The 13518-nt window shown below is 39.6% G+C and overlaps 1 protein-coding gene across 5 annotated transcripts in view; it reads right to left on the bottom strand.

Annotated features, from left to right (window-relative positions):
* Positions 1–13518, bottom strand: part of lmo3 (LIM domain only 3) — a 62469-nt gene that overhangs the window by 8353 nt on the left and 40598 nt on the right. For all 5 annotated transcript variants that reach the window (XM_044186581.1, XM_044186580.1, XM_044186579.1 and 2 more), the window contains one exon: positions 2684–2809. In XM_044186581.1, coding sequence (XP_044042516.1) covers positions 2684–2809 — 126 coding nt within the window. The remainder of the gene's footprint in view (positions 1–2683; positions 2810–13518) is intronic.

Raw genomic sequence — 13518 nt, 5'->3', positions numbered from 1 at the left:
CATACTTGATTGTAGCAATTCAACCTTCAAACGGCAACATGGGCTGCAGCTGACCTGCAGGAGCACTGGATAATTACACTGCGAGACTCCTGCTGACCTCGCAATTGCCTGCTCTGTTTAACAGATTTCAAATTTTCTGACGACTTTCTGCAGAGAAATCTTTGGGCCATTTGTGAGATGGATTAGATTGCTTTATTGGAGGGCCCGTAGGGGAAGGATGTTGATGGGTGCTTTCATGTTTGTCTGAGGTTGGGAAACAAGAGACAGAGCTGGTGTAGATGAACAAGGCAGCAGATCTGTATGCCAGACAAAGAAAAGGAGCCCATTTCCATGCCGGCCGCAACAAGCCGCTGATAAACTATTCAGGGAATCTTAAGTGAGATCTCCTGATAGATCTCAGACTGAGGCTGAGAACATTTGTAAAAGGTCATTCTATTAATCTGGGTATACATACTGAGAAACCAACTTAGACTAGAGTTATTTTGTAATGTTGTAGTCTTCACTGAAAAAGCATTAAACCTGCTCTGAATCTCAAATCTTCTAACAGACAGACATCAATTAATTATGTCACAAATGTTAGATTTTTGAATTCAGAGATTAAATCTTACTGTGTCATAAAACTTCAAAACAGATAAATAGCCTGCTAGTTGGCCGGCTTTACTGTAGTCTCATGTTTGCAGAGGGTACAGACAGACTAACAATAATAATTTGCGCATCAGTTTGATTTCAAAGTTTACATACCCACTGAAATATGTTGTCATTAGTTATTTCAACTACTTTTGGGCAATGCCTTTCCTCTAAGATGTGTAGTAATGGCAAACAGAGTGATCTTTTGAATTTATATTCCTGCGCAGGTATCTCTCCTCAACATCACAATGTAAAGAAACAAAATGGAATACAAAAAGTCAGAGCTGAGGAACAGCTTCAATTAAAGCCAGTGCCACACCATAAATCTTGGCCAGGCCTTGGTGAAATTGTGATGGGCATCTGAACGGTGCTTGCAAGGCCACAGTGGACCATGTGAAACACACTAATGACAATTTTATTCAACAGTTCATCAACTGGCCTAATATAAAAAGAAAGATTTGCTTGCGCTTAAATGGGTTTTAATGTGGGAGAGCAGAGTTGGCCTGCCTGGGGCTGGCTGATGAAGATTAGCTGACTTCTTCCATTAGGAAACGCTGTCTGGTGCAGCTGGCTGAAGTGGCAAGACAATAACCAAGTGCTAATTGTGTGCAACCAGGTCCTTTTCCTTTAGCATGCACAATGTGTCTGGTTTGTGTGTGTTTGTGTGTGTGTGTGGTTGCATGTGTCTGTGTCTGCAACAAAGCCAAGTATGGGAAAAGAAGTGAGAGAAATACAGGAACTCAGCCAACATGTAGCCTTCCTGATGTTCCACAAAGGTTTTCTGTTTGATAGTGTTTCTTGTAACTTTCAAACAACATTTGATAACATTCTGCTTTGTTCATTAGGTCTCTCCAGAATGTTTGGAGAATGTTCCTGCAAGGTTCACATTAACTATAACTATGCATAGGAATGTTTTACATGTGTCAAGAAAACTTTTTGGGGCCCATGGTGTGCAGGGCTAGATGTTTTCAACAAAGAATTTGTGGGATCTTCTAAAAGCATCTGAAACTTCCTTTCCGATTGACGTTTTAGGGGATTAGTTGTGTGTTATTCACACAACTTCACACAACTAATTCCATCACTTTTCACGTGTACAAATACTTGCATCATGTCTGAAAGACTACAGACACATGCGAAAGACCCTAAATTCTTGGAGAGGGAGGCAGTGGGATACAGCCAGTAGGAGCCTATGACAGTAGGCTTTATGGCTTTTCAGTGGGGCCATTCAGAATTGTATAGACACTGTTGCCTTTAGACATGGTTGGATGAAGTGTCATATGTGCTAGTCAATTTGAAGGAGACTCAGGCCTTAAAAGCATTCGCCACTGCAGTGACCAATGTTCAAACCAGCAGCAGTGCTTTTTCAAATGGTCCATCAAACACTACTGTCAATGATTTGGGGTGGAAAATATGTTAGGGATTGTGTCTTGTTGTTGCATTAGCAAGTTGGGGCACTTTAAGAATCAACTCTCTCACAGTGGCTTCCCACACTCTCCTGTGAGGGAAGTGTAATTGTGAGGGTACTGGCCATTCCAAATAGGAAATTTAAGAGACTTCATGTATGTAAATGGAGTGGACAAAACATTAGAAGTACATTCAATTTACCACCACTAACTATGGACTCAAATTCTGAACATCATAGGCTTCACAGAGATTGGACAAATAGCAGGGCTGTTGTATTGGATTGCTATAAATTGTACCAGTGTACATAATAAACTCATTGTAGGGTTACCAGTGAGGGTGACACTGGAGTTTATTAAAGAAGGGTTTTTTTCTATCACTGAGTTCAATGCCTCCAAACTGCTCCCTCTCCTTTGGTGCTGTGGTAAGAAGTAGTGACCTGAAATCTCTAACCACATCCTGTCTACAGGATGCAGGTGGACGCCTAGTAATGAAGACATATGGGAAACATATGTATGGACATGTAACTGCACCTGTAGCTCTAGGCTACTATCAACTATCAACAAGACTTGGGATTCACTACGCTGCAACCTGACCAGCCATCTGCATAGATGCAGGTATGGGAGAGGAGCAGGAGTGTGGTCCAATCACTCACCTCTGATTGCAGAGCTGGCATGCGAAGCAGTCCAGGTGGTAGACGTTCTCTTTGGCCCTCATGACCATCTCGAAGGCTGGAATTAGCTTGCTGCAAGCTGCGCAGTTTCCCGTTACACCAAACAACCTGAGCCACCCACCCACACACACACACACACACACACACACACACACACACACACACACACACACACACACACGAAGAAGATACATGGTGTAAGGACTGGAACCAGGGGGAAACTGCTAACCTAGTCTGATTAGCACAAATTCTTAATGTACATGATCTATATTGTTGTTATTGTTTATTGCACCTGTGAATAAAAAGAAATATAACAACCAAGAACCATAAGTAAAAAAGCTTTGGAGTTGTTGGAAGGTGCTAGGCTAGCAATTTCCCACTGCTTTTAGCCTTTGTGCTAAACTAGGCTAAACACCTCCCAGACTTACTTATATACAGGGATGAATTTCTCATCTGACTGTGGTTAAGACAGTAATCAATACCAAGTTTTATCATACAACTGCCAGAAAATACTCAACCATTAACACCATCACAGTTTTTCAAAATACCCTGTGCTCACCTATCAGACTAAAGTGACAACTTTCAAAGTGACATATCGGCAACATGGAATGGAAATGAAACACAATTTATTTATTTATTACTTTCTATTTTCATATTTTAATCTTTATTTTACTTCTTTATTTACTTTAGATTTGTAGGTGTTGGTCTTCTTTTATCCTTTACTTTTAAATAAAACCAATAAAAATGATCATGACTGAAAACGTCACCTTATGAGGTGACTTCTGTGTGGCCTTTTTCCTAAATGTTTTGGAGACAGAACAATTAAACACCATTTCCTTTTCCAAGACACCATATCCCAATAGATGGAACATATTTATTTTATTATGTTATTTTGAGTTTAGAACTTTTGAACAATTTTGGCTCAAACCACTACTATGTCACACCATTGCTTCCCATTATAATGGAAATAAACCAAACAGAATTACTGCTTCTGCTGCTTCTTGGTGACTTGAGAATAAGAGTGACAGCTGTCAAAGAGATTGTGATAAATGTACTAACATGAGCTGCTGAAACAGGGTCTCTGAATCAGTCCCAAAAATAGGTTGGACAGAGCAGGGCTACAGTAGCACAGTAAAAATTAGCAGGGACATGGATAGCCCAGGGAGGACCCTATTATTTCTTACTCAGGGGACATTAATGTGAGTATTTATTAGGGATTCAGGGCTACTACTACACAGCGACCTAGACAAGAGTGGCAAGGGAAAAAAATTCTGATAACGAAATCATATAACAAAATAACCTATTAAGCAGACTTCTTGAGGCACTTTTAGCTGTCATTGTTAAAATGATAAAACGGCATGCCACTCTCAGAGTCTGTAAGAGATCGCAATCTGATAAATGATCTCAGGGCTTGGGATATGCAGGGTTGTTTATTAACCTTCAGAAAGTATGTTTCCCAGAGGCAAAGGAAGCAGATAGATTGTGCCCTCATGAATACCTACAGAATTAAGATCCACTGTCAACACACCTTGAGACAATGAAGGATAGCTCTTGCAACATGGTAGGTGGGTGAAAACAAAAGAGGGCCAATTCAATGGATTAATGCTGACTTAATTAAAAGAATTATGCCTTTTCCTTTGAGCAATCTAAATTTAGATACATTTGTGGTATCTCTCGTCCTTTCTCTTTTCTGCACAAATGTGCATTGCCGGAAGGCCTTCAGATGAAATAGATGAAAAGATTTCTTTTCTTACAAAGCCCAGTAATTCATCTAAAAAAACCTTAAAAAGAGAAAAAGAAATGATAGATTTAGTGTGCAATAATGACCATGAGTGTTTGAGCATAACAGCAGCACTTTGTGTGGCATCTTACGACAAAGAGTCACAATGCCGCTGCCTATCACTGTGCAGGGGCAAATGTCCTTGTTTGTAACCTGAATCATTTTCAGATAGCATGCACTCAAGGCTCTGGATTATAAATGATGGAAGGTATTTGTGTAAAAAAGTGATGTTTTAAGCTTTGTGCCTGTCAGCTTGAATCAAAACAGTGTTCTGTTTCACTGTTCGCTGTGTCTGTCCATGCTTTTCTCTCATCTCTTGCAAATTTAAGGTGGCCTGCGCTGTTGAAAAGGCCTGTCACACTACTTTGCACTGAGAAATTCTGGGTGAAAGTCCTTGTACATCTGGTGTTTGTGTGTGTCTCCCATCTGGTAGGCACTCAATAAATAAGCCCACTACTTTCCTCCAAGGTTGATTATTACTAAGGTGAAGTGACAAAGTAAAAAGCCAGAATAAGACCACCAACAAAACCTTACTTAACGTAAAAGGTTTGCACACTGTGCAAGCTCACACATTAAAGAAAGAAAAAAGAAAACAATTGTGTAATGTTTGAAACTGGTATATATATTCAGTCATGCTCTATGGCTAAAACAAATATCAGTGCAGCACATAGACCAGAAGATAAATCTAGTCCAAGATATGTATTGTGAACTGGTGAGATAAATGTCAGTATGGATTCCCATACTAGTAAAAATCTGTCCAAAAACAAAAATTATATAATAAAATAATAATATGAATTAAAAATATAAATTTGAATAACAGCAATGAATATTGTTACTATTATTTTTCAGCCAAAACATGCATTGATTTTTCTTACTAAGGAAATTGAATCCAAGTAAAAGACCCACTCAATAAGATAATTTAATTTAAAAACAAACAAACAAACAAAACAAATCCAAAGACTCGATGGATTCCAAAACAGAACATCCAAACTTCTGGTTGCTTCGAATCAATTTGCTTGCTGCGTAATTCATCCCTTACCTTCTTGTGATGCTTTAACCACTGCTTTAAATGATTAAACATCACCTCCCAATCTGTGCAGCCTTAGGGGAACAAAATATACATTGCCTCCTCAAATCAAACAATCTTTTTAGTGTCACTGACGAGCTGAGCTGAAGAAGTGGAGTTGTTGATAACAGTCTTTAGAGATTTACCCAAACTGCATCAGTGGCAGCGCCAGCATCTAGCCAGCTGGGCTCACTGGGCTCTTGTGTGGCAAACACTTTTCAAATTGGCTCACCCTGCGGGAAGGGAAGATGGATGGAGAGTACCTGCCACTCGTCATTTCGCCGCTCCACCAGTTTGATGCCACAGACGCTAATGGCTCTCAAGGGAGGAGGCAAATTAAGCGTGGTTTGGTTGTAATGAATTCAAAATCACAGGCTCCAACACAATCAGAGGATGACGGTTTAGAGGCATAATGTGCAAGACCGACAACCTGGATTATAATTGGTAATAAATATATACATTTCTAATGCATCTCTCTCATGCTGACAACGGTACAGCTGTCTGCCATATCTAGAAAACCGCTAACTATGGGTCTGCTGACAAAAAAAAGAAAACAGAATAACATGTAGAATAGAGGGCTTGACATACACTTCATATCCATGGTTGACAAGATAGCATGTATATTTAAAGAGGTTGAAGATACAACATGAAATTAAAATTCATGCTTTGCTGAAATCTGAATTTGAAAGAGAATAGAGGCAGTCAGTGCCCAATACCTTGTTTCAGTCAAAAGGCATTCATTGTGCATTATAGCCTGGTACGGCTCAGTGGTACCCATTTGATGAGAGAAAACCAGACACCAATTAAATTATTCCACAAGGCTTTAGCCCAGTGGACCCCAAAACCCAATCTGAGTGTGCAGGCCTCCACCCTATTTGGAGAATGCAGCACTGGTGTCATACCAATGCTTTTTCTCAGCTTCATCAAGCTAAGTCCAAAATACAATGAAACCCCCAATGTACAAAGGCAAGCACGTCTGATGATAGTGATTTTTCCAAAGCCTCATTTCAGAATATATATGCCATTTTATATTATAATATCAATATTTCTGACAACATACGGCTACAGAAAAACCAAACTCCAGCAGCTTTAAAGAGTAAGTCAGCACTGAATCACATCGGACAGAAAGCTACTGCTACACCACTCTAAAACCATGTTATCACAGCTCAATCAGTAAAGAAAAACAGATATCTGCCCTTTCACAGATAGGAAAACATCTAGGCCATGATTAGCCAGGAAAAAATGGTTGTCAATGATTTTATAGGCTTTAATCATTTTTAATTGTTCAAATAGAAACAATGGCTGTTGCACTGTTGTAAAGCTTTGGTTGTAGCGGCTCAGCTACTGTGCTGTTGGAAGCCATGGTAGAAGACACGGAAAAAGATGACCAGTCGATTGAAGCTAAATCACATAAGGCCCACATACACATGATGCTTGTTAAATGCTACAATGCTAGCTGTCGTCATGCTATTGCTACCCTTGCTAAAAGCTAACGTTAGCTACATGCTAACACCAACTGCTAATGGTGTAGAATCGTCGTGTTCGTTAAGGCAAGGGTTGGCTAAATCGATCGTACAATACTGACGTTTTGTCACGCCCCTCGGTGTCGTATAAACATGCACAAGGTACCCTTTGGCGTTAGTAGGAGATGCCTTCAGAAACGATGTAACATCACTTAAAAGTGTGATTAGATTTAGGGAAAAAAACACTTGGTTAGGCAATAGGAAGTCATGTAAGTCATGTGACGTGTAACATATCTTAAAACTTTAAAGTCATCTTTTGGATTCACATGGGACACAAACCCTGGTCTCCTGGGTGAAAGTCCTGGGCTTGTCTGACCCATCCAACCACGCACCCTCTTTAAGAGGACTACGTCACCTGATTTCATAAAGGCTTTCTAGCAGCCCTGTGCGTCTAATACAGATGCTAAAGGGTACCTTGTGCGAGTGTTTATATGAAGCCGAGGGGCATGACAAAAAGTCAGTATTTGACACCCTGGGGAATGAGAACGGGCTGGATATCTTGTTAATGTCGTCGCAGTGAGAAACAACGTTATTTTTTTTTTCAACGTGTTTTTCAGATGAAACGGGCGGGCACACTGAACTGCAGGCTGCAGAGAGTACTGTCTTTACTCCTGTAACCAACAGCAGCTCTTGTCCCATGCCTCCTGCTGAAGCACACAAACTCTGTATTTTGCACGTTTATATTTCTGCAGATAAATAAATAGTTGTGAAACCAAATGTGTGTATAGTGGTTGTTCTTGTATCTGAAAACAAGTATATACTACTGTATATGAAAAAAGACATGTAATGCTTATGCTTGTGTTACCATATTCTAATATTTACAACGCTCTGAGGGAGTAGTGGCTGTCAATTTCATTATACACCAGTAAGTTCAGTATTTAAAACAGGTGAGAATGCATAGGTTAAAATAAGCATGCATTTATGCCTAATTGCAGGTCATGTGTTTAATAACTTAAAACAATAGATGGGTGTAATTTGCCTTGTCTTTGCAGGTCATTAGACTGCGGCGGAAACGCAGACAACAATGGGCTGAAGGAACCTTTTGGTTTCTTGAAAAGTAGTTACTGGGAACAAAAGTTACAGGTACTTTGGGTGGAAACACTGCTATACTGTTGAATTATTCAAAATCACATGTTAAGGTGATACACCCAACTTAAAATTCAGTACTTCACTGGCTAACACACACTTGGGCATTTATAAGTCATAGTACTTTAAATTTCTCTCATAAAACAATATTTGGTAACAATTTACAATAAGGGACACACAATTTTGATGTAATGATTAACTCCTAATGAAATATAGCATAGCTAATGATTAGTTAAGAAACGAGTGAGGAACGAATCAGGAATGACTTGATTATTGATGAATAGTTAATAAGTACTCCAGTAATAATTCCTAATGGAGGACTATATAGTAGATAATGATGAATTACTAGAGAACAGATTGGGAGATCCTATATTAATGAATCATTAGGTAATGATTAGTTCATGAACTAATCATTAGCTACTGCATAAAATTTGATAAGGAGTTACAACTTCAACCCTGTGGCTCTTACATCTTTAGTTATGAAGGTTTTTGAGAAGATTATAAAACAGGCTGTTCTACAGCAGGTCCAGAGTTTACTTGACCCTCTACATTTTGCTTATAGGGCCAGCAGAGGGTTAGAGGATGCCACCCTTACCTTGCTGAACTACCTGTATCATTACTTTGAGGGTCCTTTGACTCATGCCAGGCTTCTATTTGTAGACTTCCTCTGCTTTTAATACTATACAGCCATGTTTGCTTGCAGAGAAAGTTCTTTTCGATTTTAATCTTGATATTAATGTCACTGGATAAATTCTAGACTCTTTGACAGATTGGACAAGTATTTGGCTACCGTGTTTGATAACAAGTTGAGCCTCCAACCAAAAGTTATTAGGGGGAGTCAGCTGCAGCTCTCTGACCTATATTATAGAGGTCTAAGGAAGGCCCAGCCCATATTGGACTGTCCTGATCACTCCCTGCAGAGGGATTTTGAGATCCTACTTTCAGCCCGTAGATACAGAGTGCCTGCTCAGAGGACAAAAAGATACAAAGTATCAATTAGTAGCCTGAATTTGCACATGTGATCTCTGCACCTAAGCACTTTATGTATTCAGCATTCAGCTGTCTTCATTTGAAGTGATCTTGCATTTGTACCGCTTGTCCCTGATGATCTGTCTCGATTGTTGCATTATGTGATTGTTTTTTTATGATGACCTGGCTACAACCAAATTTCTCCTGGTGGGATAATAAAGATTGACTTGACTCATTAACTAATGGTTCATTTGCAGTTATTTCCTCATTCATTCCTCATTTGTTCCCTGGTAACTACTCAAAATGGTGTCTCCCTTATTGTAAAGTGTTACACAATATTTTATTCTGGCTGAGACATACCATACTTTACATGTCCTACGTCAAACACACCAAACCTATCCAACTAGGAGCGACACACCACTTTGTCAACTGTAAGAGAACACTTAAATTATTAAGTATAAGTGTGAAAAACCTTGAGTTACAAATTAAAACTAATATGTTTTTGCGTTTTTTCCATTAATGCCGACCAGCACAGTCTCTGGCTATCAACAAACCAAAGACATGTGTTGTTACTATACCTGTGTGCAGCGATCATTTCACTGTATTACATATTACTTTATCAAAGGACACCCAAAGCAAAACTGAAGCAGTGAGGACTGTCTTTCTATGGACTGATGTTATTGAAAAAAAAACCCCACATTCTCAGCATTGCAGACACTGATACAAAAATTGGTAGCAACTATTGAAAAATGGAAATTTTGACCTAACTTCTTCTTCTTTTCATGGAAACTATTTTATACCAATGAAGTAATCACAAATCAAAATTGTTCTGTACATTCTGCGGATTATTCTGTGGAGAGTGACAGGGACACTGTTTCTGGAGCGAGATGTTGCTGTTGAATGTTTTAAATGTGATTTTAAGTGCTGTGAGCACCACAAACTAAATCCATTCACCTCCATTGTAGTGAGGTAGAGGCAGAAATCTTAAGAGACAAATATCTCAAAACCTGAACAGACAAAACCAAAGCTATCTGCATGGACACATACCACTAGAGGGACGAGAGAATATTTTTTGTAATTTGGGTGAACTGTCCCTTTAAAACTAATTGTTGAATGCTGTGTACTGAACAAACTTTCGTCAAGAGGATCAATCAACTCCCCCATCATTCACCTGACAGGGTATTCCAGCACCATCAAGGGCAACAAATGAAGCTTTTTTGGGTTAATCAATTTTGGAGAGCAGGGGTGGACACTGACAGCACCACTGACTCTGGTCGCCATTTGAAATTCTGGTGGCGGCCTTGCTCTACTCTTCCCTCCCCCAACCCCCATCTCTTCCATCCCTCCCACCATTTCAATTGCTCCAGCCTCAGCACGCATTCATCAGCTGCTGGATTAGAATTTGTTTCCTCACAAACCATTGATCATCGGCCTATTACTAGGCAAATGACAGTTAATTACCCACTACATTAACCACCGGGACCCGGGGACTAACTCCCTGTGCCATCAGTCAACATGATGAATGTGGCAAGTTCAGTAATGCACAACCATTCCCTCGTCCACCTGCCATGCTGAGAACAACCCCAGGATCTCACTTCCAGGCACCCAGGGAAAATGTATGGCAATCTGCATAATTACAGGCTCAGGGTTAATAACAGACAAATTATGTGTTGCATCTCAACATAGGCTTTTTTAATGGGACTGTGCTTTGTCCATTTGATGATCCACCCTGGCTGGAGCAACACTGGTGTCCCACTTGGAGTTGAATCACAGTGAGGAGAAGACTGGAAGTGCAACTAAGAGTCTGTCCATAAAACGGACAAGAGAGGCAAGAAATAGTTGATATGGTTTGCCCATCAATGCTTCATCTCAAGAAAATCTTGACATGAGCAGGAGAACAGAAACAGAACAGAAATCAGATGTGTTGATGTGAACTGTGGCAGTTAGGGGAGGGGAGACAGTTAAGGATGACAGATGTAATTAGACTTGTGCGTTCCTCAATTTTGTCCCCGCCCCGCATGTGTGGTTGTCAGTGATTCAACAACTCTAGGGGCAAAATTACTTCAATTATAATGGGCATGACCTGGGAATTGTCCCTGAGATAAGATTTTCCTCCTTGAGTGCCCCGACTTGCCTGGCTGCCAGCTCTATCAGTTCTCATCTGCACCTGGACTCTGATATCCTAATGATGAATTATGGCCTGCTTTCTGAGAGACTGCCGACCATACAGAGGAACACTCCCCTAAACTGTCAGCCTGAAGAGCAGTCGCAGTGCTACCTAATTAGGTCCTATAGAAACTCCTCGTAAAGGTAGAAAAACACTCACCATTCTACATTGCACATCTCTGAAACTGTGAGAAGAAGAGGAACTACTGGTGGCAGTCATATCCTATGTTACTATCATCAAATATTTGTTTTATCCAAAGTGAGTGCATCAACAAATCTTTTAAAATTTATTTTTTTCAAAAGCAAACCCTGCCTTAATCCATTATAAGATTATCCCTTCTCTTTAACCTTTAACCACTTCTCCCAAATCTACTTACACCTAAAATCACATAATTCCTGGTCAAGATTTACCCAAGTTTCTCTGTCCTTAAACAAGAAACAACTCTTTAATAAAGCGCACTGCAAACAAAGTAACCAGGAAAAGGCTTTCAGCACAGTTTTTTTGGCAATGCTGTATTTGGGTCCATTTTGAAGAGGGTGTAATGAAAGATTTTGAGCCCTGCAGGAGCCAGATGTGCAGTTCGATAGGCACTTCCCTACGCCAACCCACCTGCAATCCCAAACTGGGTGCCAGGCTGTGGCACACTAGCCCTGCAATTATCTCCACCAAACATGCACAGTCCCATGACTCATTGCTCTTCACAGCTAATTTAGCTAATCTCAACTGGAGGGGACAGTCCCAAAAAATAATGTGTCCAGGCGAATGAACTGAAGCATTTTAGTTACAATGAAAATACCAGTTTTATGTTCCGAATGGAGACAAAATGGGTACCTTGTTACTCAAGGAAAGTGAGAAAAAAAGCAAAAATCTGCAAGTGCAGAACATTTCAGTATTTCCTTTAGAAATTAACAAAGTATATGTATTTTGAAAAAATAATGCAAAAAGAATTATGCAGATTGCTGCACTAGAATCAAGAAAGCTTGAAACATGATTTTGGAAAATACTGCTAGAGAAAAGAACCAGTACAGTATTTGCCAGTTTTAAGAACATGACCAATGAAGAACATGTCACTTAAAAGGAGGTGTTACTACTAGTGGTTACTACTGTTTATAGATACAGTAGTCAGAAAATCCCATGAAAAGACCAAAACAACATGTTAGTTTGCCTCTAAATACTTTGACTTCCCTACCCTGTCCATTGATTGCTACTGAAGACGTAAATCTTTAAATATTGCTCACAAATATATAGTTTCATAAATTCATTCAGTAATTTCCTAAAACAGCTGAAAACTAGTTTTTCGGGGGCTCCCATCCGGAAGTCATTCAGAATGACTTCCGGATGGGAGCCGAAACATCTTGATTCTGAAAACAGTGTCCAGATGACTATGACTGAAACCTTTTCTACCTTTGAGGACTCAATTACAGACAAAAGTCACTTGATACTAATTCGATTTTTACAGTGTGAGGTTTCAGTAAGTCATGTAAAACTCTTATTTAGTTTAATACTCAACATACAGAAATTCATCTACATAGTTTTTGGGATTAGTTAGCCATGTTCATCACCTTAAGTGGGTTTTAGCTATTTATCAATGATAGCGTTGCTTTGTTTGGTTATTAGAAATGACAAGATTACTAAGAACTTTGGTTAACAGCTTTCTCCCCAAATAATAGTATACTTCAAATGCAGGCTAAATGATATTGTCATTGAAGGCCTGTCATTTTTTCCATCAAATGACATTCCTTCTATGTTTTTGGGAAACAAAACAAAGGCACACACTCTTGACCTCTCCTTAAGGAAATGTGACCCCTCTCATCAGGACAATTAAGTGCTGGATGGAAAGAGACTCTTCAGTATGTATGACCCTCCTTCAGACTCAATCACTCATGATTATTGGCGCCCAGTCTGACCTCTTAGCATTTTCAGATATCATGTGAAAAGCCCAATTTAATTAGAGGAACTTCAGAAAACACAAGCTCGGGCATTATTGGCGAGGTAATTGCTAGACGTGTGAAGTGAATTGTGGTGTTGGGAGGTTAATGGCAGCCAAGTTTTCCTAAGCACAACATAACAATTATAGGGTGCTTTCAACATCTATGTGCCATCTCATTAAACTGCAAATTGAGGTGTAGGCTGCAGAGATAGACACATGCATTTCTTTGTATCACATTTTCTGCCATTTGATCCTTTAAGAGACACAGAAAAATATAACAAATTGATTGAGAATTT

This window comes from Siniperca chuatsi, linkage group LG23 (assembly GCF_020085105.1).
Source record: "Siniperca chuatsi isolate FFG_IHB_CAS linkage group LG23, ASM2008510v1, whole genome shotgun sequence".
Lineage (NCBI taxonomy): Eukaryota > Metazoa > Chordata > Actinopteri > Centrarchiformes > Sinipercidae > Siniperca > Siniperca chuatsi.
This window is presented reverse-complemented; position numbering and strand designations above follow the sequence as displayed.